This window comes from Takifugu flavidus, chromosome 10 (assembly GCF_003711565.1).
Source record: "Takifugu flavidus isolate HTHZ2018 chromosome 10, ASM371156v2, whole genome shotgun sequence".
Classification (NCBI taxonomy): Eukaryota; Metazoa; Chordata; class Actinopteri; order Tetraodontiformes; family Tetraodontidae; genus Takifugu; species Takifugu flavidus.
In genome coordinates, this window is record NC_079529.1 from 6,778,870 (window position 1) to 6,799,863 (window position 20,994).

At 42.5% G+C, this 20,994-nt stretch overlaps 4 protein-coding genes across 6 annotated transcripts; 1 reads left to right on the plus strand and 3 right to left on the minus strand.

Annotated features, from left to right (window-relative positions):
• Positions 1 to 70: 70 nt before the first annotated feature.
• On the minus strand, positions 71 to 2,196 carry hint3 (histidine triad nucleotide binding protein 3). The gene is made up of 5 exons (XM_057045211.1): positions 2,031 to 2,196; positions 1,566 to 1,683; positions 1,383 to 1,452; positions 1,061 to 1,187; positions 71 to 873 (listed from the first exon to the last, which is right to left on the minus strand). The coding sequence occupies exons 1-5, from the start codon at positions 2,166 to 2,168 to the stop codon at positions 826 to 828; spliced, it is 501 nt and encodes a 166-aa protein (XP_056901191.1). The 5' UTR covers positions 2,169 to 2,196; the 3' UTR covers positions 71 to 825.
• Positions 2,197 to 2,621: 425 nt separating this feature from the next.
• Positions 2,622 to 6,291, minus strand: LOC130532520 (nuclear receptor coactivator 7). Of its 2 annotated transcripts, XM_057045209.1 has the most exons (7): positions 6,135 to 6,291; positions 5,385 to 5,568; positions 4,634 to 4,783; positions 4,358 to 4,510; positions 4,163 to 4,258; positions 3,979 to 4,052; positions 2,622 to 3,786 (listed from the first exon to the last, which is right to left on the minus strand). In XM_057045209.1, the coding sequence occupies exons 1-7, from the start codon at positions 6,254 to 6,256 to the stop codon at positions 3,648 to 3,650; spliced, it is 918 nt and encodes a 305-aa protein (XP_056901189.1). In that variant the 5' UTR covers positions 6,257 to 6,291; the 3' UTR covers positions 2,622 to 3,647. The 2 variants fall into 2 exon arrangements, with proteins under 2 accessions (XP_056901189.1, XP_056901190.1); XM_057045210.1 differs by lacking the exons at positions 5,385 to 5,568; positions 6,135 to 6,291 and adding an exon at positions 4,888 to 5,171.
• A 9,171-nt stretch (positions 6,292 to 15,462) lies between these two features.
• On the minus strand, positions 15,463 to 20,156 carry cmtm8b (CKLF-like MARVEL transmembrane domain containing 8b). The gene is made up of 4 exons (XM_057046209.1): positions 19,946 to 20,156; positions 18,939 to 19,112; positions 18,615 to 18,734; positions 15,463 to 18,410 (listed from the first exon to the last, which is right to left on the minus strand). Exons 1-4 carry the CDS (start codon positions 20,075 to 20,077, stop codon positions 18,318 to 18,320), a joined length of 519 nt encoding a protein of 172 aa, XP_056902189.1. The 5' UTR covers positions 20,078 to 20,156; the 3' UTR covers positions 15,463 to 18,317.
• On the plus strand, positions 16,889 to 18,254 carry LOC130533074 (zymogen granule membrane protein 16-like). Of its 2 annotated transcripts, none has more exons than XM_057046210.1 (6): positions 16,889 to 16,961; positions 17,114 to 17,197; positions 17,314 to 17,434; positions 17,531 to 17,630; positions 17,803 to 17,895; positions 17,980 to 18,254. In XM_057046210.1, the coding sequence occupies exons 2-6, from the start codon at positions 17,146 to 17,148 to the stop codon at positions 18,121 to 18,123; spliced, it is 510 nt and encodes a 169-aa protein (XP_056902190.1). In that variant the 5' UTR covers positions 16,889 to 16,961; positions 17,114 to 17,145; the 3' UTR covers positions 18,124 to 18,254. The 2 variants fall into 2 exon arrangements, with proteins under 2 accessions (XP_056902190.1, XP_056902191.1); XM_057046211.1 differs by having other exon boundaries at positions 16,934 to 16,961; positions 17,070 to 17,197.
• Positions 20,157 to 20,994: the final 838 nt, after the last annotated feature.

The window sequence follows — 20,994 nt, forward strand, 5'->3', positions numbered from 1 at the left end:
TTGTGAGCACACACTGGTGTACTTACACTAATAACAGGGAGGGCGTGTAAACAGATAAATACAAGTCAGCCAGGAGCAGCTGGTCATTATTTATTTTAAATCAAAAGAATTCTTAAAGTGCACACACTGTAAAATACAGATGCCTTGTTATTAAAGTACATTCCCTTCCATAGAGCAGCATGACATCCCATTCATGTACCAGTCAGTTTAAATTATACAGTATATTAAGATAAAAATCACATAAATATAACACTTTGCCTTCAACCTCAAAAGCATCCTTTATTGAGTCTTGAATGAAATTCCTGCTGAAGTCGCAGCAAGGCTTGTAAATGGTTAAATATGCTGAACTTTGCTCACATAATGGCCACCAATAAAGACACAATTTGGCTACATAGACATGCTCATGCAGTATCGCATAGGAGGAGCCAGTGAATTATACAAATACTATATCTTGTACTTGGTCATCAACGCATGCATAAAATCATTAAGGCAACTGCACAAAGATAGATTTTAAAATTGTGGTCACTCTTATGGAACCAATTTTACATTCAATTAAATATTATTACTGACATTATGTAAATACTACTAAATTAGAGTAGATTAAAGTAAATGATTGTTTACTTTGATTCCCTGAATATTTATGTGGCGTTCCAAAAAGTCGTGTCAGTACCAACCCTCACCATGACACTACACATCTCCGGCTTCAACGTATCACCTGATTGTAATACGAGCAGTAGCTCTGCACAAACAGATGGCAACTCAGCGTGTGTCTGTCCAGCATCGGCTAGTTCATTTGTCACAGTAAGACCTGGATCCCGAAGGTCTTCACTTGGTCTCTTCTTTAGAGGTGAGAAGCTCAATCAGCTGATCTGCCTACAAAACATTAACGGAACAGAGGGTAACAAATTAGGTTGACAGATTAACCGAGGCCACAGCCTGACCTTACGCCTAATCAAGGAGCTAAATCAGGTTAACGCGCTGATGCTGCTCCTGGTGAGGGATCTTTATGATATCCACATTTCTATAAAGCACATTTATACGCTGATATGGACAGACTTACTGTTATAAACCAATAGGAGTTGAGTCTATAAACGAGTCGGGACATGAAGCCCATCTGACTGGCTGGTGCCAGGATGTGAAGGTGTAGGTGTGTGACGGAACAGAATGGAGGCCAGTGAAAACCAAACCTGCAGACAAAACAAAAGTATGACTGTTCAGGTCTAGAGGAAGATTTCTCTCCACGCTGAAAACTCGTTGACTATAGATTCACAATCATAACCTACTGTTTCTTGACGATGTAAAGAATGAATGAGTTAACAAGATAATCTTGAACCAGCATTAGCTGTCACTATGCAGAGGTTTTAACAGTAACGGTAACCCACCGGACATCACTCAGGTCTGTTACATTGTTTTTCTGGAGGATCTCCTTCCCCAACTCAACCATCCGCTGAACTGTACAGAAATAAAACGTTGTTTTTTTCACACTTGTACAAATATAGCACATATTTCTATTGCATATTGCAGCAATACCATCACAATAAACATGCAAATTGTTAAAATCTCACCTAAAGGCACATGTTCTTTACTGAGGGATTTACAATTACCAACATGTTTGGTTGGTACAACCAGGTAATGATGCGGAGCTCCTGGCCTAATGTCTTTGAAGCATGACATTTCTTCATCCTGCAGTGAAGACAGATGGATAAGTCAGTAATAACAAGTGGAATAATGAACATGGCTCTATTGTGGCTTCTAAACCTGTGGTACTGGATGCACTGAGAGATCAAAGCGCTATGATGACAAGTACACAGTAAACGTCAAATGTACCAAATACTTTCAAACGATAAGCTTATTTTGTTTGGTTAACGTCAGTCCATTATCTTCCTGTATTTTGGGCGTACAAACTACTGCAGCATTACCTAAATCATCGCATAATCTCGGTTTATGCATTTTACAAACGCAAGCAACTCGACTCACACTGGCCGGCTAGCTAGGTAGGTGCTCAATATGAGTTAAAGACATATTCTTACACAATGAAGAAGCTCAGTTTCCATTTCTTTGTTTACAATCTTGCAGAATATACATTTTCTGTCGTATCCTTCAGTTGAAACGTTGCTATTTTTGGTCGTATCAACCTGAGCAGGTTGTGTAGCGTCAAGTGCTGCCATTGTTGATGTCTAATAAATGACTAGGATAATCGATCCCAGCACAAGGGGTGGAGTTTAAAAGACATAGCTAATCGATTGCCGACCCGTAGTGTCAGCAAAATACCACCAGGGGGCGATCGTGTTCTTTTATGTTCTGACAACTGCCATCACTTTCCAGAAGCACTTTTTTTTTTAAACTATCCAGTACTATTAAGGTTTTGATTAAATTCTAGTTTATTATATTCGTTTATTTGATGTACAAATGCGATGACATTGAAACTATCAGACATTAGGAGGGTGACGATCTGCCTCAACACGTTGAGAACGATAAAGGCTCCTTGCCGGTTATGTGGATGCATGTCTCAACTTGGGCGTTCTTTGCCGTCAAATTCTGGGTGCAAGTGCCATTTCTCTAATAAAGGAATGTCACTTTATTAAAACAATGTGGTGTAAAAAAAAATGACTGGAAAGATATTGACCTTTTCAAAGTCAGTATTTATTTGATCCACATTTGTCTGAATGGATGCAAATTTACAGCAATAAAAAAGTTCCAAAAAATAAAATTTTTCTTTTTTTTTTTTCACCGGGAAATGTTTTTTTTATTGCCTTCCCAAAAGCAACATCGGCAGCGCCAGCACCACCTCCCAGAAAACAGTAAAACAAATCAATAAAACTTTTAAAAAATCTCAAATAAATATACAGATGTTATAAAACATATGAAAGATTTTTTAAAAATTATTTTCAATTTGAGTTTCAAGGCCTGAGTTTCACTTTTGCATGGATGAGAAGTGACAGTTGAGCTTTCTCCCTCTGCAAACAGCCCCTCACTGATAACAAACTTTTCTAAAAAAATAATATCTTATTTTAGCAGATTTGTCTCCATGTGTTAAAGCTAAAGTGGGTCATCCAAATATAGGGCTAATGTAAGAAAAGGAAAGGCAAAAGTACAATCAGACAGATAAGTAACGTTGGTCTGATGATGTTACAGTGTTTAAACATTGTTCCTTTTAGCCAACAATCTTTCATTATCCTTGGGTCATCAAGGTGTAATTTTGCACTTTTAAAACAGAAAATTTGAACCATTTCCTGAAATGTGCTCACAAACATTTAATTCAACAGTACTACTGTGAACTTTTGCATAATAAGGTGCTCCATAGCCGAAGTCGGCCGCGAAGGGCTTAAAGCTTAAGATTTCAATTCCTAACTTGGCTCGCTACAGGGTTACCGATACACAGCCAGTCGTTTAAAGCAGCAGTAACCTGAAATGCTTCATCCAGCCACTTGAGGTGCCGAATTATCCGACATACAGACAAAGGCCGGTCCGTTAATTGCTAAAAATGGCTTCATGCTGCTTGTGGGCTCACCTGAGCCGTGTGCACAGGTGTTAGCTGCTGTCCAATCAGGTTCTGTTCAGTAGTGGCTAAACTGTGTGTTCTCCTCAGGGTCTAGAGGTTCCTCAGCTTCTCTCAGAGCCGTGAGAGTTTCCTTTAGTGTTATCTGTCAGCTCTGCACAGTCCAGACCTCTACATCTTGTACAATGAAATCCTTGTGCGTGGAGAGGGACGGGCTACTGAAGGTGGGACAGGAAAAGCTGGAGCCGTGGTACAGATCAGCGTCCAGCCACAGGCCGAATCCACCCCTGCAGACAGAGAAACACAGTAGCTCTTTACTGCCAAATCTTTCAAATTATCATAAAAAGAAAGAAGTTATCTTCCATCAGATTAAAGGTTCTTTATCTCGTAAGTAGCGTCTGTTGTAATAAGTGCGTGCTTTTGAGCTTATCACAACAAGTCGCCACATTTTGCAGATAAAGAAGAGAAGAAGAACTTACCCTCCTCCGCCAATCTGCAGAGATTCTAGGTCACCACTGACAAAGTAGGTGTTCTTCCCACTCCACCTGTACACCTGTGGAAACACCAAATAGGTAACTATCGTACTATTGTTCTCAGGTTCCTCTTATCACTCTTATATAATGGCAGATAAAATATGGTGACAAAAATGAGTTTCAGCTTCACCTTGAAGTCAGGGTTGAAGTTGAATAGAAAGGTTTCTCCCGTGCCATAGCAGGATTTACTGACTCTGAATGGATCAGAAGAAAAAGCCCCAAACACCTGGAAGTTCAAAGATCGGAGGTCAGTAAGGGGTCGGTGACATTTGTTTATCAATAGGGGGAAAAAAGAAAGTCTCAGAGATAAGAGAAAGACGGGAACCTTTTTGTGCATGTCTTTGATGACCAGGAGCACGGGGCTGTCCAGTCCTGCCATCTTCCTGTACAGAGTCTTCAGGCTGCTCCCATGGACAGCTGTGCTGTACACCAGTTGCCACGAATAGCCCTGAGTCCTGGCCGGCATGTGAGCTGCGAGCTGTTGGGGGGAAAAAAAAACAACAACTTTGGGTCAAAATATACCCACCTCGATCCAATAAAAAGGCAAAAACTGTCAATGTTATTCATGCATGAATATACCGTATATGATAACACAGCTTACCATCTTTGTGTGATGGTCGTGCAGCAGCTGGCTCTGGACTACCAGGACAGGGAACCCATCATCAACTTCCTTCTGGTATTCGGAATCCTCCAACTCGGAGTCCTCTGAGCTGAGACTCAGGCGGCGTTTGGCATCCTTGACTGTGATAATCTGGAGATGGAAGAACCAGATAGTTGGTTGGTTTCGTAATTCCTAACCCAGCTGTGCCACTTCTATCTGCACATCTATCGCTCTACCTGCACCTATAGTCCTACCTCAACATACGGCTCCACACAGTTGCTGGCAAAGTAGAGAACTTTGATATTTTCTGGCTTCATAATACCTCGATTTCTCTTCCCCAAACTACTTTGCTCTCTAAAGTTTCCCGTATATCTGCACGAGCCTGCGCGCATCACATTTCTACCCCTCTACGTAACTTTCACTGTCTGTGTTCTGAAACGTGATTGGCTGGAACCCCCGTAGGAAGGATTCTGTGCCGTTGGCCGACTTTCTGGTTTCATTTTACACCGTACAGGAAGTGAAGAGTGGGCTGCTGCGAGGGAGCAGAGATAGAGGGCATGTCCATATATAGAGAAAGTGGGATTTCCCACAAGTTCTGGGATGTCTGAAACCACCGCGGCGCCTCCATTGCAGCAATTCTGGGGGTGGGGAGGTGGGGGGTGTAGCTTGACCTATTTAACTATTTTATGATCTGACTTTATCTCCAGGCTTCAATCTTACATTAAAACAAGCAGCGGTGCAAGAGCCTCACCTCCCAGTTTTTAGCAGCCGTGCTGACACGATTATTGAGGTGCTTGCTGACCACGGCGACCTTCTTCTTCTCCACCACCCGATGGCACTTCTGCTGCTTCTCTCTGTGGTGGTAGTGAGGCTTCGGGTGCTTCTTGTAGATCTCCGGTGACCACTGCACAAAGAAGGTGTAGAGGTGGTCCACCCTGTCGGAGCAAAAGAGTGCAACGTTGAAGAGGGGGAGAAATTGTTGCACGCGAAGTTTAAAAGTCGTCAAATCGTGGAGTTGTAGTTTTCCAACGTGACAGCTGGCCAATCTTTCTTTCCCATGGCTGGAGTAGGATAGGGCCATAAAAACTGCACATTTCTAATGTCTCAGACATGTCGGTGCAGGAGTTGCATAAAAGCAAATTAATGAGAGAACAAAACCGGTTTTGGCGGTTTTCATCATTACACCTGTTGGACTGCAAGTTTCTTATAATATAAGTGATGCGATGGTTGTACTAAAATCTACAATTTCCCCCAAAAAGGATTTTGCAGCAATTTAATTCAGCGCTTCTACCTTTAATACTGAACCCCCACCATGAAATTTGAGACAACTGACCGACTTTCCCCCTTTTTTTTCTTCTTCCTGCAGCACGTACTCAACTGCCGTTATGCAACGGGGGAAAAAAAGAAATCCGTGCAAGATTCAACTCATTTTTCTGCATTGAAAAACTAACAAAAGTAAGACCACATGCAACATGCGTGGAAAAAAGTTTCTTTCACTTACTCTCCAACGCTGTATGCAACTCCCATGGCGACTGAAGAAGGGTGAGACCGAAGGCTGTGGAGAGAAGGAGAGCGGTGGTGCTCCAGCAGTAATGCAGCGGTGTCAATCTGCCATCGCAGCATTTTATACTGGAGGGTCAAGCACTGAGATAGGCCCCTTTCACTAAACGCCCTCCCCTTCTGCCGGAGCTCTTGGAGGCCTGCAGTCCGTTGCATATAGATTTCACAACGGTGCCTGAGATCCAAATGGTGACAGATTAACTTGACCTGCTCCCTGTCCCTGTCATCAGACTGGCACAAGTTCACACAGTTAGTGTGTCAACTTGCACATAAAGCAGTCCAGAGCAAAAAGAATGTCACAAAAATGCTAAATCCACCTGTATGAATGGATTTAATTCTGACCTCTGCCCTGAAAACTAACCATGCTAAATATTTGCTGAATCCTTTATTACCTGTACGCTGATGTCACTCTGACGTTTTATGGAAGAATATTGCTATAAAATTATACAATACAGAAAAGTGACAGTGCTTATAAATCTAGGAGGTGCTGACGGCATCAGAAATTTCAACTTCTCTTACCCCTGTGTTGGGTAATTGTGCAGAATAATTGCTCAAAGATAATATAGGGAAATGAAAATAGCAGCATGTTGCCAAGGTTAGCGGGGAAAAGTGATGGGAGACAAATCTACCTATCAACGTCCTTAAAAGCCATAGCATATCTCTTCTGGTTAGTAATCTGGGGGTGGGTGGGGGACTTGAAGATACAGTTTAAAGCAGGACCTGCGATGTCAGCACGGTGCCCAGATACTCCTATTTCTCCTATTTCCTTGAATATTCCAGGTTGAGCTCAAGATAAACAATCACACAGACGGTGGCTGTAGGTAAACACAGACCTCTCGCCGCTCCTGGTCTTATCTTAACACTCGCTGCTTTATCAGGATTCCTCTCAGGGCCGAGGCCTCACACCCAGATTTAATCAAAGAGGCAAAGCTTGATTGCAGTGTTGACCACCAATAATCAATCAGCGACGGTTGTTATCTCAATGATCTAATGCTCAAACAGGTTGATTGAGTTTTTCAACATCATTTAAACAAACATTTCTCATTGGGTCAGATAATTAGATGCTGAGCCGCTTAAACACTTATCCCGTGACTTAGGCAATCGGGAGTGTTTTCACCTTTGTTTCACGAAGGATCTGCAGGATTTTTCCCCAAGCTATTTGGCACATGCTTCATGAGGCCACGGAAGGAAACTTGCCATCATTTAGTCTTTGTCGGGGATGTTTAATTACAAAACGGGAAATGACATTTCAAGAACACACTTTATCCTGCAGAACTGGGTCGGGTTTCACGAAGGAGCCAGCACGGTGGCCTTAAACTGGAAAATAAATCCACAGTTGTAGAATTATGCAGAAGACTGACGTTAGTGCGAAGGTTTGCACCCTGCCCTTCGGCGGAGGTGTTCTCTGCTTTACAGTCTGTGTGTCTTAATAACAGGCACTGTAAACAACGGGAAACATGCAGGGCAAGGTTTTCATTTCTAATCAGAGGTTTTAAAAGAGCTTTCAGCTTCTTCACGAGGCCACTGGCTGGGTTGTTACAGTTCAGCCAGGCAACTTTGGATGAAACCAAACATGTTTTTAAGCGCAATTACTTGCAAAATTAGGAGAGCATCAATTTAGCTACAGGCTCTGTCTCAGTGTGTTCGTTCCCTGGCAACAGTCAACTTACAGACATTACAGGGAATGCCAGACTCCCCTCCCACCCCCACAGGGATCGAAGAAACAGAGCTCACAAGAGGACGCTGGGGAGGTGGTGAGATTGATCGCCGACGCACGGAGCAGCACAGCAGCTTGCAGAAGGCAGAGAAGCACGAGCAGCATACGTTGAGCACAGCAGCAGCAAGGAAAGAGCGAGAGTGACCAGGTAAAAGGGAGGGGGTTAAATACCTGCCCTAATCAGGACAGAGGGTCATGTGACCAGCTCCCCACGCTTTCCATTAGTAATTCATTCAACTGTGGTTCTGTCCTCCTATAAAGTATTTAGGTCAGACTCCCCCAGCGTTTAGATTTCCTTCCCACTACAGATGGGCGAACATCATTTATGCTTACGACAAGGTTTCTGTCTTCACTCGTGCTGTCCAGAGATGAAACGGGGTCAAGACGTCAGGATGTTCTTGCACAAGAGAAACTGAGGACGGGAGAGATCAATTTGAGGCCGTGCGCTCTGACAGTTATGCAGGATCGATAAGTAATCAGGAGGGTCAGATATACACCCTAGGCTTATGTGCAAAGACCGGTGCGCGTGCTCGCACGCACCAATTCTTATTATTCATCCACCTGAAGCATGCACATCTATCAGTCCTGCATGCTCAGGCATGCAACTGAGGGTGGACCAGCTGGATTGTTGTCCTCAGGTTGAGCCTTTACAGTAAAAATATGAATGTGGGCCTTGTCTGATAATTACACGCTGACAGTGGTGATCACACCTGAACAGATGAGTGAAACCGTCGCACACCATTGGCGCGGTTCCTCTTTTCTCTTACAAATATGCAACATAAGCACTTCGCATGTATGGCGCAAGAGCAAGAATTTCGCTGTCATGGATCACTTTTGCAGAGGCCAAAGTATTTCGTACCTGCAACAATAGAACTTAATCCCCCCCACCCACAATTGCAACCGCAGCTCCACTCACAGACAGTACTGAAGCGTGCGAGTGCTCAGACAGACGGACCAACACCAGTCATTTTGGCGAGCGAAGCCTTGTTTGCAGAAGGATTTGGGAGTTTGCATTGATTTGGGAATGTGGTTCGAGCCGTATAAGGTGCCGTTATGGTCAGCGTAAAGCTCTGAGCTACTGACGCTTAGACTACGTCAGTAGTGCTCGAGTCGGTTTTCACTTATAATCATGCCGAGATAAAGGATTGAACACATCGATCGGTGCGATAGGAACTGATTTTAGAGGCCTCGTAAGCGTCTATTCCACAGACAGAATTATTATCTCAGATTTCAACAGCTAGGGGGGGAAATCAAGGAGTATCAAGATGATAACGGATTAATTTAATAAGAAACAAAGCATTAATTGATTATTACTCTGAAGGTGTATTTTAACACTCACAGTCACGTTCTGTGTTAACTCTCTTTAACAAGGTCTTTTGTATTATGTCGATGTTTGAGAATGTTTTATTCCCTATAAGGTTGACCTCAAAGCCAGCTATTTGGAGACCCAGCAGATGTAACATCAGAGCCAAAGAGGATGTAACATCACACCTATAAATGAAGTATTTTTACTTCCTGTTTAGATTGAGGAGAACTTCCAGAGGCCCTGGAAAACAATTCAAGTTAGCGAGATCTTGAATAATGGAGACACTTGCAACAGAGCGTGTGCGAAATCGTATTTTCTGTGTATCAGTCTGTCACTAAGTCTATAATCTTGTCATTCCGAGGGCATGACCCCAGGTTGAACCATGCAGGGAATCGATTTCTTCCTATCCAAAAGTCCAGCGGTGTTATTGTGGGGGGTTTTATGCTCAAACACCGCATGTGTGCATGTGCAAGATTAGCTTGGCCTGCGTGTGCATGGGAGTCTGCACATGTTGGCATGGACATGTCTAATCAGACCTGACCTTTTATAGCAACTGTTCACAGAGAGACAGAGAACCATCAGTTAGCATGCGGGCATATGTTTACACCACAATTCATCGCGGTGTACGTGTCTGATATGATAAGACAAGACAAAGACAAGACAGAACATCTGAAAATCAATCTGCTGAGTGCACCCCGAGAGTTAAGTTCAGGTTGAGGTTACAGGCCAAAATGAATCCTCTTGATGTGTAACACAGGCGCGTCATCCTAAAATAAGATGCTTTCTCATTTTTGCTGCGCTGGATGTATTAGCGGTCAAAACAACGCTAATGCAGTCATGCTTTTGCTCTTTTTGGGTGTGTGTCTGTGCTGGAGGGCCAAATCTCAGAGCTCAAAGACTAGCTTGATTTGGCTTTGTACAGCGCTGTGTGTATGTGCATGTGCAAGTGTAAACAAGCACTTGTGGTTTATTGTGTGAATGTTAAATATATGACAGAGAATCTTAAAGTCTATACCAGACCACTGTGTATGAAAATGTATTTAGCAATGTCTGGAAACCACATATGAAGGCCTGATGACACATCAGACACATAAGAGTAGAGTCCACAGTGTCTGTCAGGGTTAGTGACATTTCTAAAGTAAAAGTTTTAATCAAGTCTTGCTTGCGCCTTTAAGCAGAAGCCACTTCCTCTACATCTGCAGAAACATGAGTGGGTACAATTTTACTGGTGCAGTGACGCCTGTTTCCATTTCCAGATAACTAACAAATAGCAGCATATAGCCATTCTTTAATCATCCTCCAATTTCGTTTTCTGTTAACCATCAGGTGAGGAAACCCTCTGAGATGGCCAACAGCCCCACACACAGGACAACATTTTTAGAATTCAGCAAAACAGCGTCCCGTGCAGACGACACAGTCAACATTGACCCCTTTTTTTTTTAAGAAAAAAAACCCAGCGATGACGAGGTGGAGTTGCTTCTACAAGCAACCCTGAACCACAAAGCTAAAACCTTTACGGCTATTCTACGGCTATGTGAGCAAGCTCGGTTGTCTACTGTAGTGCGCAAGAAACCAACAAAACCAACGGTCTGTTCTGTGGTGGCGTTTGAAAACGCTCCCCTCTGGAGCCGGTTTCTGTATAATTTTGGTATCTTTTTCATATTGCTCAGTTATGCCAAGTTATAATGTAAACTCGGCCCTAAAGTTGCCATAGCAATACATTGTGGTGGCCTCCTGAATTCAGACTGACTCCCAGAAACCCGACTGATTGTTACTTCTGCCCTTTAGACCGGCCTGGAGTTTGCAGAGTCAAGGCCAACGATGAGCTCCCATTCTCGCCACAGCTGACTTGGCGCTCAGCGGTTTAATGGGCGTTAATATGTAACTCTTCATATTTCTTAATACATTTGTGTTACTGCAGCTGATAAAACAATGAGGGAGTGAAAGTATGAGAGGAGGGCATAAAAGAAAAACTCTCACCCACAGAAGATTAAGCTGGATTTGTCAATTTCACCGCAAACATGCTTCTATTTACTCGTGCTGGTGTGATATCAGGTCCAAATCACAGTTCGGGGGCAGCAGTCTGTTTATATTCTACTAAAGCCTCTCGCAGCGCAAAAATAAGAGAATGTGGCACAAGGTACATGGTAAACATACTGTATGTGGGGCTTGATTTACAGGTAAATATCCCGTTCAAAATGAGACATCACAACATTTACCAGAAATTACACGACTAATCAGAATTTTTGTTGTCATTTTGTTAAGTCATGACAACGTTAAATACTATTATATATATTTTCATGCTGATGTGGTTCCAAATCAGACTCTTCCTGTAGACAGCAGCAGCAGTTATAAGATCAAACCCTCCTCCTCAACTACCCCCGGGTAATTCCACGGGAATTCCTTCTTGCAGATGCAAAAGCCTCATCCTGTCAAAATGGTTTAACCACCAACAAAATGTAACCAAACAAAACGTTTATTTCTCATTCACTATCAATTTTCTTTGACGTACTCGCCACGTGGGGGCGCCAAATAGCCTTAAATACTTCAAATGTGTACATGTTTTTAGCACTTCTCCTAATTATAGCTGAGTCTTAATATGGAAACAGGGGATATTATTAGCAACATTAGCTAAGTAATTGTTCATTTGACACTGAAGAAATTTCTCTGTGTTACAAAACTGTAATGAAACTTGCTGAGATTAAACCAGTTTAGTAGCTCAGCAATGCTGTTGCAACAAGACCAAGCAGGACAAGTTGAATCAAAAGGTTTGGTTATTTGCTTTCAAATACCACATGCCCACACAGATTGGAATTACGTACCTAATTATTTAATAAGAGGAATAAAGGAACAGGACCTGGATAACCACACATAAACTTCTGAAAGGCACCAGAGAGGGATTCCAAGGTGCAAACGTGTCATGTGTCGACCCTTGACTTTATAGCAAAGCTGTGGGACACCGCAGAGCCCCAGATGGACACTTGTACAGTGTATTTAACAGAGATGTGTGTCACATTTTACAGCATGTTTCAACAAGGGCCATGACATCTGTTCAAACACCATAAAAAGGTCAAATAAAACTTGCTAACTGTTCTGGAAGATTATGACAGTTTCCACATGGACCGCCTCCACTAACTGTGAGAACAAATGTTCAACTGCCTGCTGAAGCCCTGGGCTCAGACTGTAGCAAATTTTAGCCCATTATCACTAAAGACTTCACATTCAAAACTGGGAAATAGATACAGATTTAAAGAGATGAATGAAGTTGGGGTTTTTCTTAATTCTATATCACTGGCTCTGCCTTTTGGCAAGAACTGCTAGAGGACCGTGTGGATTTAGATCTCCGCGCGTAAACTTTTGAATAAGTCCGTGAGATCTGCTCAACCTACGTTTTCTGCTCATCCTGGTTTTGGGGGCAACAATTTTAGTAATGGAAATGCACTGAGGTTTTCCTGGCCTGGGAAATGTACCCGGAAATCCTCTTCAGGGAGATTTCCTGGAGGGATCCTGATCCAAGCCCCAAGTCACATCAACTCGTCCTTTGGTTTTGTATGTTCTTGCCTACATGAGTAAAAAAATAATAATAATTACTGTACTCCCGATGTTTTTAATATCTCTGATGGATTTGCACTTTCAGCCTATTGATGGCCTTTGGTTTTCAATATATTGATTTTTCCAGTCAGACACTAAATGGACCCCTAAATTCAACAAGGTGTAGCTGAGGACACCTTTTGGAGAGAAGAGGTATGACAGGCAAAGTCAACCTTAATCCCATTTATTAGCATGTGCGGGATATATAAAAAACATTATAGCTGCTTATTGAGACTAATTGTATTTTCTCGAATTTAAACGCGTCCTGGCTTCATAGATTCACACAAATTAGAGAAAAGAATGCAGGAACACTCTGGGACGAACTTGGCAGCCTGGTGTTTCTCCACAGCCTCGTGTCCCTGGACATCTCCTGGACAGACCACATCACAGCAGTCGTCAAGAAGGCTCAGCAGTGGCAACACGTCCTGAGAGTCCCCAGGACGCACAAGCTGGACTCTACCGGACTCTACCGCTTGTCCCTCGAGAGCCTGCTGATGTATGTATAGCAGAGGGGAAGAGGCTTCCGAGGGCTGTAAAGGCAGAGCAGCAGATGAGTGGCTGCCCTCGCCCCTCGCTGGTGGACCTCCCACTGCCTCAGCAGGGTAAAAAGGACAGCTCCCAGTCTGGCTGTGAACCTGCTTGGCCTGCTGCCCTCAGGGAGGCGCTACAGGTGCATCCCTGAGGCCAGCAGGCCAAGCAGGGAGGCGCTACAGGTGCATCCCCGAGGGCAGCAGGCCAAGCAGGGAGGCGCTACAGGTGCATCCCTGAGGGCAGCAGGCCAAGCAGGGAGCCGCTACAGGTGCATCAGAACAACAACAGACTCAAAAAGGTTTTAGTTTTTAGGTTTTAGTTAAGGCACGACTACTCAAATCTCACACATGCACCGACTTCACAGCCCAGCCTACCAACCCTGGACATTATTTTACCCGCCTTATCCCCTCAGTATTTGTTTTATGTCTTTATAATTTTACGTATTGTATTCTAAAATGACAGACTCATTTAATAGTCCCAGGGAGCCCGTCTTCAATGTTTAGCTTGGCCGAGACGATTGAAACTTACCTTTTGGTAATATATGTGTCAATTCCAATAAATGTCCTCTGTGTAAATGTGTTCTGAGACCCGATCCTGACTATATGCTATGGGCACACACACACACAGACACACACGCATGCGCGTACGCACGCACACACACAAGCACACACAGAAACATTTCATGAGAAGGGATAAAGCAATATTCAATTCCAACTTTATGATACTGTTTCTTCAGTTCTGTAATTATTCATTAGGGTCCGGGTCCGTTTTAAAAGGGCTTAATTTCAAAAGGTCACTAATGCTACAGGGTTATGGTCATATGTTATATAAAGGTTTCCTTTTTTAGGGAAGTTCCAAAGTCTTATTACCCGTAAAACCAGTTGCAATGATGCACATTTCCCTGATGCATTCCTGGTTTTATTACTGACAGGACAAGAATGATCCATTCTAAAATGTCTAGATGGGTTTTATTTATTTATCTACTTGAAGCCTCTTTAGTCAGAACTGAAAATTCCATCATGAAACTGAACCTTTCCATTTTACGTTCCCATCTCTTATAATTAAAGGTTTCACTTTTGAATTTTAATCCTGCAGCTCCAGGTGAGCGTGGGTGTGGCTCCACAGCGACACAGTGGGATGGGGGGGTGAGGTTTGTTATGAGATCTCAGGGCTAGGTCACGGCTGAGGTGTCTAAAGTTCTCCTGGGAACTGTTTTTATGTAGCATTAAGCCTGTCAACAGGAAATTAATTGAATTTGACACCTAAACTAAAAAAAAGGCTGGCTGCTTATAAAGGAAGTTACATAACGTGTTTCTTTACTGTTGGGTTTTCCCTTTCTTCCTTCCTCATTCACCTTTACATTCCTGGAATGATGCACCATCCAGATGAATGCACACTGGGCACGAATCTGTCATTTGTGGCAAGAAAAACGTGGGCATTCGACGGCGGATGGAGACACATGAATGTGACGGTCAGATCATCCTCTGCTGTAGATCGGCTGGGTTCATCATCGATTCCAGGATGATGGCTGTTCTTTACGACCTCTGCTTCAGCAGTTGTCTCCAGACTACGGCCCTTTGGGGACCGCCAGGCATGAACACTGGCACTCCATAGAGAACTGTTGGCTCTTGTTAAGAAACAGGTACAAGCAAACGAGTATTTAAAACAGTTTTCTTTTTTTCTTTTCTTTCATCCTTTGAAAATTGTGTGAAGTAAAATGTACTATGGAAATTGTGCGATGGTGATATATAATAAAACATGAGGGTCAAAATTACCCAGTCTTAGTTATTTGGGGGGGTTTTATCACTCTTGGCTATATTTGTTGTGTTGCTTTAGTCAGACGAATGTCTGACAAATTATCACCTACAACCAACTCGCAGCCTCAGATCTGCCTCATTGATAGTTAACAAAGGAGGCCACACCTGCTCGGGACTGTTTTTCTTTCACTTGCCTACATAGTTTTGAAGCCCCCAAAAATAAAACTAAATTGTATAAAATGTTTGTAATTTCCAACCAGCAGTTGACGTATTCCTGTGCCACCCAAACCCAAAACCCAACATTTCACTTTATTGATCTCAACTAAAGGATCGACGGTAATTTTTAGACGATCAACGAGGACACCTGTTGGATAACTTCGGTATGACAGGCACAGTCAGTACTGTATGTTCAATACACCAATTTAATGTAACAACATGTTCTTTTTATGAATCAAGCCTTTTCTGTCTTGAAAAATTTGCACACACTCTCTACAATAAGAAAACACTCGACATGGACTCCTGTGTGAAAGAATCTGAGCACCAGTCTAAGTTTAGATTGGACAATAGCAGCAACATTGAAACCCACTTTTTGGTAACGTTTGAGTAGAATTGAAGAAAAGACCTGATACCGCAAGATTTATTTTTTGTGAGAACAGCTTTAAAAACAAAAACCTGTGTCACTTGTCAGCATTCCTGGGTGATACAGTCAAGCGAAAATCAGCATAACATCTTGTGTTACAGTACACTGAAACAAGGAAGCGATCATTATGTCTATGGAAAGGTGCAGCTACATCACATACTTTTTCATTGTTTTTTTAATTTAGAGAATGCCAATAAATTCTTGCCAGCAAAGCCAGTTGCAACAAGGGTTTGCCGTCATCTGATGCAGTTCCTGGTTTCTTTAATAGTGTGAACAAATACACAAGAAAGTGATCAAGTTTCCTTTATTTTGTGCTTTGACTATTGTGCACCAGTTTATCTTCCTGGTCAGGTCTCCCTATCAAAGGACATATAATCTCAAGGGACAACCTGGCAAAATAAAGGTTAAACAAATAAAGTAAATACATTTCCCCCTTTTTTAAAAAAATAAAATAATAATAATAATAATAATAATAATAATAATAATAATAATAATATAATAATAATAATAATAATAATAATAATAATAATAATTTGAGCCTCAAAAATGATCTCTACTGATTCACATTTAATCTCAGTTTTATCATGTCCGTGTCTTCAGGAAGTTTCAAAGTTGGTAACTAAACTGCCAACTTTGTAAACAAAAACTTTACATTAATAATCAGCTACAAAATTATTGGTTTAACTCACAAATGACACCTGTGCTTCATTCTAAAGGATCAAACCTAAAAAGGAAATCTTCTAAAATCATCAGTTTAAATGTGAATAAGATGTCAAACAAAGAATAACCTGAAGGATTCATCAATAATAACAATGAAGCAGCCTTAAGACGTAATTCTGGTGCTGTGGAAATGGAAGAATTTTGCAGTTTTACGAATGCGGATTTCTAATGAGAATTTGCCTTTTTCAAAGGTTGCTGGTTCGCAGATGCTGGGAGAATTTTGGATCACGGATTCAAACAGAAGGAGATTACAGAGGTTTTGATTTCATGTCTTTACATAGCCTGATGGGAAGCTACCGAAAGATTGTTTTCTTCTTCCTTGTTCACCATTATGTTACTGGAACATACCTCCATTCAGGAAAAAAAAATAAGCTGGTTATTGTTTGGCTGTCAGAAGCTGCCAAGCAGGAATTCTTTTAGGTGTGGGGAGCAGGCGGATATATAAGTCTGAGCGCCCAGTGTCAGGTCATCCGCTGCTGTCGACATTCAGGAGCTTCCACCTGCAGGTGAGTGAGGATGCCTGTTCATATGAGCAGTCAACTCAACCTGCCTCACTGCTTTGATGTTATGGCTATTTGCTTTTGATGTAACAGCAGCTGTTTTTCCCATCTCAGGTCAGCAACATAGAATTGATTCCAAAAGATTCTCATTTTAACAGTTGTGTCTGGACACCTTCGCACACCCGTCAGAATGCTCTCCTTGTTGGTTCTCATTGTGCTGTGCTCCGGTGCCCTCGTCGAAGGTGAGGCCTCAACATTCAACATTCGCAGCTTTAAACGAGATCTTTGCACAAATTCAAAGTCTGGCAGCATCTGGGCATGTGAATAAAAGAAGGATGCTGACTAATGTCTCTGGCAGGTGCGTCATACTCCTTCTCCCCCTCTGTGGGAAGTGGCACCGGTACGTCCTTCTCCCTAGCTGGAAATGACAAGATCACCGCAGTCAGGCTCTATGAGGCGCCGAACGCTTACATCAGCGGGTCAGTTTTAACCCCTGTTGGATGAGAAATATCTCTCTGCAGAGCCTCCTGCTGAAATTCATTTGATTTCTGAACATTTTGACATGTTTGCTTTAGTATCCAGCTTCAATTTGGGGGTATCTGGACCACACTGATCGGCCGTAAACTGGGTACTGCACTGGAGCTGGACCTTGAAGATGATGAGCACATTATTCAGGTCAGTGAAAAGGAAATATCAAGATCTTTTGTCCAGTGTCGGTGCTTTAAATGGATGTTTCAGCCACCCTACAAATATCTGGCAATACAAGCTGGGTGAAACACTAATGGCAGATTCGTTCCTTCTGTTTTGCTGTAAAATGTTAATGAATTTTGGGTTAACTGTGTTTTAGGTCTCTGGTAAATTCCACCCGTCAAACTACATCTACCAGCTGATCTTTGATACCTCTGCTGGGCGCTCCCTCAGGGCTGGTCAGCCCCTTCAGGTGCCTTTTTTTACATTTTCTATAAGTTCAATAAGTCTCAACACGCTCTGTCAGGTAGATTAACTTTATACTGCTATGATGCAGAATTCGTTCAACATGTACGCATCAAGCAAGGACCAGCAGCTCATCATCCTGAGTGGTCGGTTCAACACCGCTGGAATTACAGCTATAGCAGCTCACTGGGGCGCTCCTGGCATGGATTATGAGAACAGCACCAGCTCTTCGTAAAGAGTCGTGACTGATAAACACGCAGGAACATTTCAAATACATATTTCTGTTATTCTCTATGCTATACTTACATAGCCAAAAAACCAACCTGTATATTTCTGATTACCAATAAAGACATAATTCATCAAACATGCTTCATATTTCAAAATGTTTACTCCCCAAAGATGTGTAAAAGACAAAGTCTAAGTCCTACCTCAGTTTTCTTGTCCTCCGCGTGCAGTGTTCCAGGCGCGGTAGCTCAGAAAGCTGCTTCCTGCGTAGAGCACCGAGCTGAGGAATGAGAAGAACTGAAGCCAAAGATTTAAAGTTAAAGAAAATGAAAAAGGAACAGTGGCTGTAGGGGAAAGTAAGACTGCTGTTGAAAGATTCCTGCGTATTTGACAATCCTGACATTCCACTGCTTCACACACATTATCAGATACTATTGTTGTTGTTTGAACAGACAATTACTCAGCTTTGTTAAACTCGTCCTGCTGACAGAATGGTCTTACTGTAGATGCTGCCCAGCACTGGTAGTTGTGTCGCCCCCTGGTGGCCTGACTGACGGAGAGCGCCTCTATCGCCGCTGTCAGCAGGTACAGAGCTGCGGCGCTGCAGTTCAAGCACAGCGACTACGAGATACAAGGACGCAACGAGCTTGTTATCGTGTCATCCCGTGTGTCTTGTATTTGCTACATGGTGAGCACCAAAATCCATATTCTACTCGGAAAGTGGGCTTCTGGGTTTTAGGTTTGGGTTCAGATTCAGGGCCTGAGCTGTCTCAAAGGAGAGAGGATAAAGATATTAACACACACATGTGCGTGTATGTGTATTACCACTGTATTCCATGGGACAAATGGCATCCTCTTGTGGGCCCCAATGAGGTAAATAATAAACAGGAAAATGGTCAGAACCCAAAACAAGATGGCTACAAACATCACCCAGCAGAGAGCAGGAACGTGAAAATACTCTGTCCCCGCAATCAGAATCCACACCATGGTGCCAGACAACTGGAGAAAAGAAAAAAATCAAACAAATCCTCATTTCAGATGTGACTTTTGACAACAACACGAGTAACAAAGATGCTGATATATTCAGTTTTCCTGCACCAGGTAAAAAATACTGGGTTTGAATGGAAATGTAAGGACTGGAATTCAGAAAAAGACCAAGGCTAAGGCACAGTACAAATTCGCCAGTGTGACAAGGACCCTTTTCTTTTTCCTTCAAGCCAAATTCAAACACACCCTTCCTGTTTCACAGCATTCCTACTGGAGTATTTTTTTCTTTTTTTTAAAAGACAAGATAAAAAAACTTATCAGGTTGTTTTTGGTGAAAAGGAGTTCACCGTCATGATGTGTCGAGTTCCTGAACTGCTGCATTGCAGCATCCTTGATTTAATGTCACAGAAGCTCCAATATTTGCACTTAAATACAATTTATCCTGGTGTTATAAACAATTCAATTATATATTATGTATATCCTTAGCAAATTAAAGATTTCTGGCCAGCAGTCCCTTTCTGTCTGCTGCCTGCATTGCTGTATTTACAGAAATGCCAATCCTGAAGGAAAAGAAACAGTAAACTACAGACAGGAAAAGAATTGAATTTGTCTGGTGTCTTTGATTAATTTCCTGGAAGTCTTTGAGCACTCCCAGCCGGTATGGAAGTGACACACAAGCTGCACATCTGCTCAAATAAAAGCCCTCCATTATAACTTATAACTGTCTTCAGATCAGCTCCAGCCTTCACACTGACAATCGTCCTCTCCCTTAATGTGAACACAATCGTTCCATCTCTTCCCGCCGTCACGTTTAAACACCAACAATCTCACAATCAGCCTCTTACTATCTCAGCCAGCAGCAGCAGTCCTTTGGCGGTGGTGGTGAAGGGCTGGTCGAAGGCCAAGGTGGAGTTTGCAATGGTGCGTTCTGGTCCTGAGGGGGTCTCGTGGACTGATATGGCAGCGTTTCTCTCCATGGTGCTCCCACACAGTCTGCCTGTGTGTTTTGGTCCGACTGTCCTTGTTACAGAGGAAGTCGTGTTCCTGTACCAGAAAACACCCCTTTGTTGGAACTGATAAATGCAGCTCATGCTGATAGTGCATCCCCTCTGCTCTTGGTTAGTGTTTTTAACCATCAACCTGCACTGCCGCTACTATGGTGAGAGCAGGTAAGACATTCATGTCATACATATGACTGGATTTACTGAGGCTTTCTGTCCAAAGAAGAAGAATAGTTTAGTAAATTAAAGCACAGCTGAGGCACTGATCCACAAAAGATGCTGCTGATGCCTGGAGGAAGAGGTTGGCGGCCTCTTTTGCACATCACAGTAGAAAAATATTGCAATAGGACTATTATATGTTGGAGTCTGTAAAATTCCGGTTTTTATTTTTATTATTATCATCAGGTTTTTATTATGGTGCTAGTTTAAACCTAAAATATATTCTTGTGATGTTGTGTTTACAAGCAAACATTGAGGACAAGGCTAGAAATGAGACCAACCACTGACCTGACGAAAGGTCTGACCAGTTATTATGAGGATAATATCACTGTTCTATCAATAAAAGGCATACTTTTTGGATTAAATCCATCGAGAGAACATTAAATTAAAATAAATTATAAAAATGAGTGTTCTCTTCGGGAGGGAAAGGTTATTGTCTATTTTGACCACTAGAGGGCAGTAGTTGCACATGGCCCACCGCTGACAGGAAGCTGCAGGATTCAGGAGATCAGGAACAAAGGACGTCAGGTTGAGGCCCTGAGACCTCCCTAAGCTGACAGTCTACGGTATACACACACACACACACACACACACACACACACACACACACACACACACACACACACACACACACACACACACATAAAAATTCCATATCTATTTGCATTTTTAAT

Bases quoted from the DNA above. Each gene is read 5' to 3' on its own strand.
- hint3 (XM_057045211.1), bottom strand. From the start codon at position 2,168: ATGGCAGCACTTGACGCTACACAACCTGCTCAGGTTGATACGACCAAA. The intron at 1,453-1,565 runs GTGAGATTTTAA...ATTTCTGTACAG, and splicing joins TAAAGAACATGTGCCTTTAG to TTCAGCGGATGGTTGAGTTG. The intron at 1,188-1,382 runs GTGGGTTACCGT...TTTTGTCTGCAG, and splicing joins ACAGACCTGAGTGATGTCCG to GTTTGGTTTTCACTGGCCTC.
- LOC130532520 (XM_057045209.1), bottom strand. From the start codon at position 6,256: ATGCTGCGATGGCAGATTGACACCGCTGCATTACTGCTGGAGCACCAC. The intron at 4,053-4,162 runs GTGAAGCTGAAA...GTGTTTCCACAG, and splicing joins ACTTCAACCCTGACTTCAAG to GTGTACAGGTGGAGTGGGAA. The intron at 3,787-3,978 runs GTAAGTTCTTCT...CTCTGTCTGCAG, and splicing joins CTGCAGATTGGCGGAGGAGG to GGGTGGATTCGGCCTGTGGC.
- LOC130533074 (XM_057046210.1), top strand. From the start codon at position 17,146: ATGCTCTCCTTGTTGGTTCTCATTGTGCTGTGCTCCGGTGCCCTCGTC. The intron at 17,435-17,530 runs GTCAGTTTTAAC...TGTTTGCTTTAG, and splicing joins CCGAACGCTTACATCAGCGG to TATCCAGCTTCAATTTGGGG. The intron at 17,896-17,979 runs GTGCCTTTTTTT...GCTATGATGCAG, and splicing joins GGGCTGGTCAGCCCCTTCAG to AATTCGTTCAACATGTACGC.
- cmtm8b (XM_057046209.1), bottom strand. From the start codon at position 20,077: ATGGAGAGAAACGCTGCCATATCAGTCCACGAGACCCCCTCAGGACCA. The intron at 19,113-19,945 runs GTAAGAGGCTGA...TCTTTTCTCCAG, and splicing joins TGCTGCTGCTGGCTGAGATA to TTGTCTGGCACCATGGTGTG. The intron at 18,411-18,614 runs GTAAGACCATTC...CTTTGGCTTCAG, and splicing joins AGTGCTGGGCAGCATCTACA to TTCTTCTCATTCCTCAGCTC.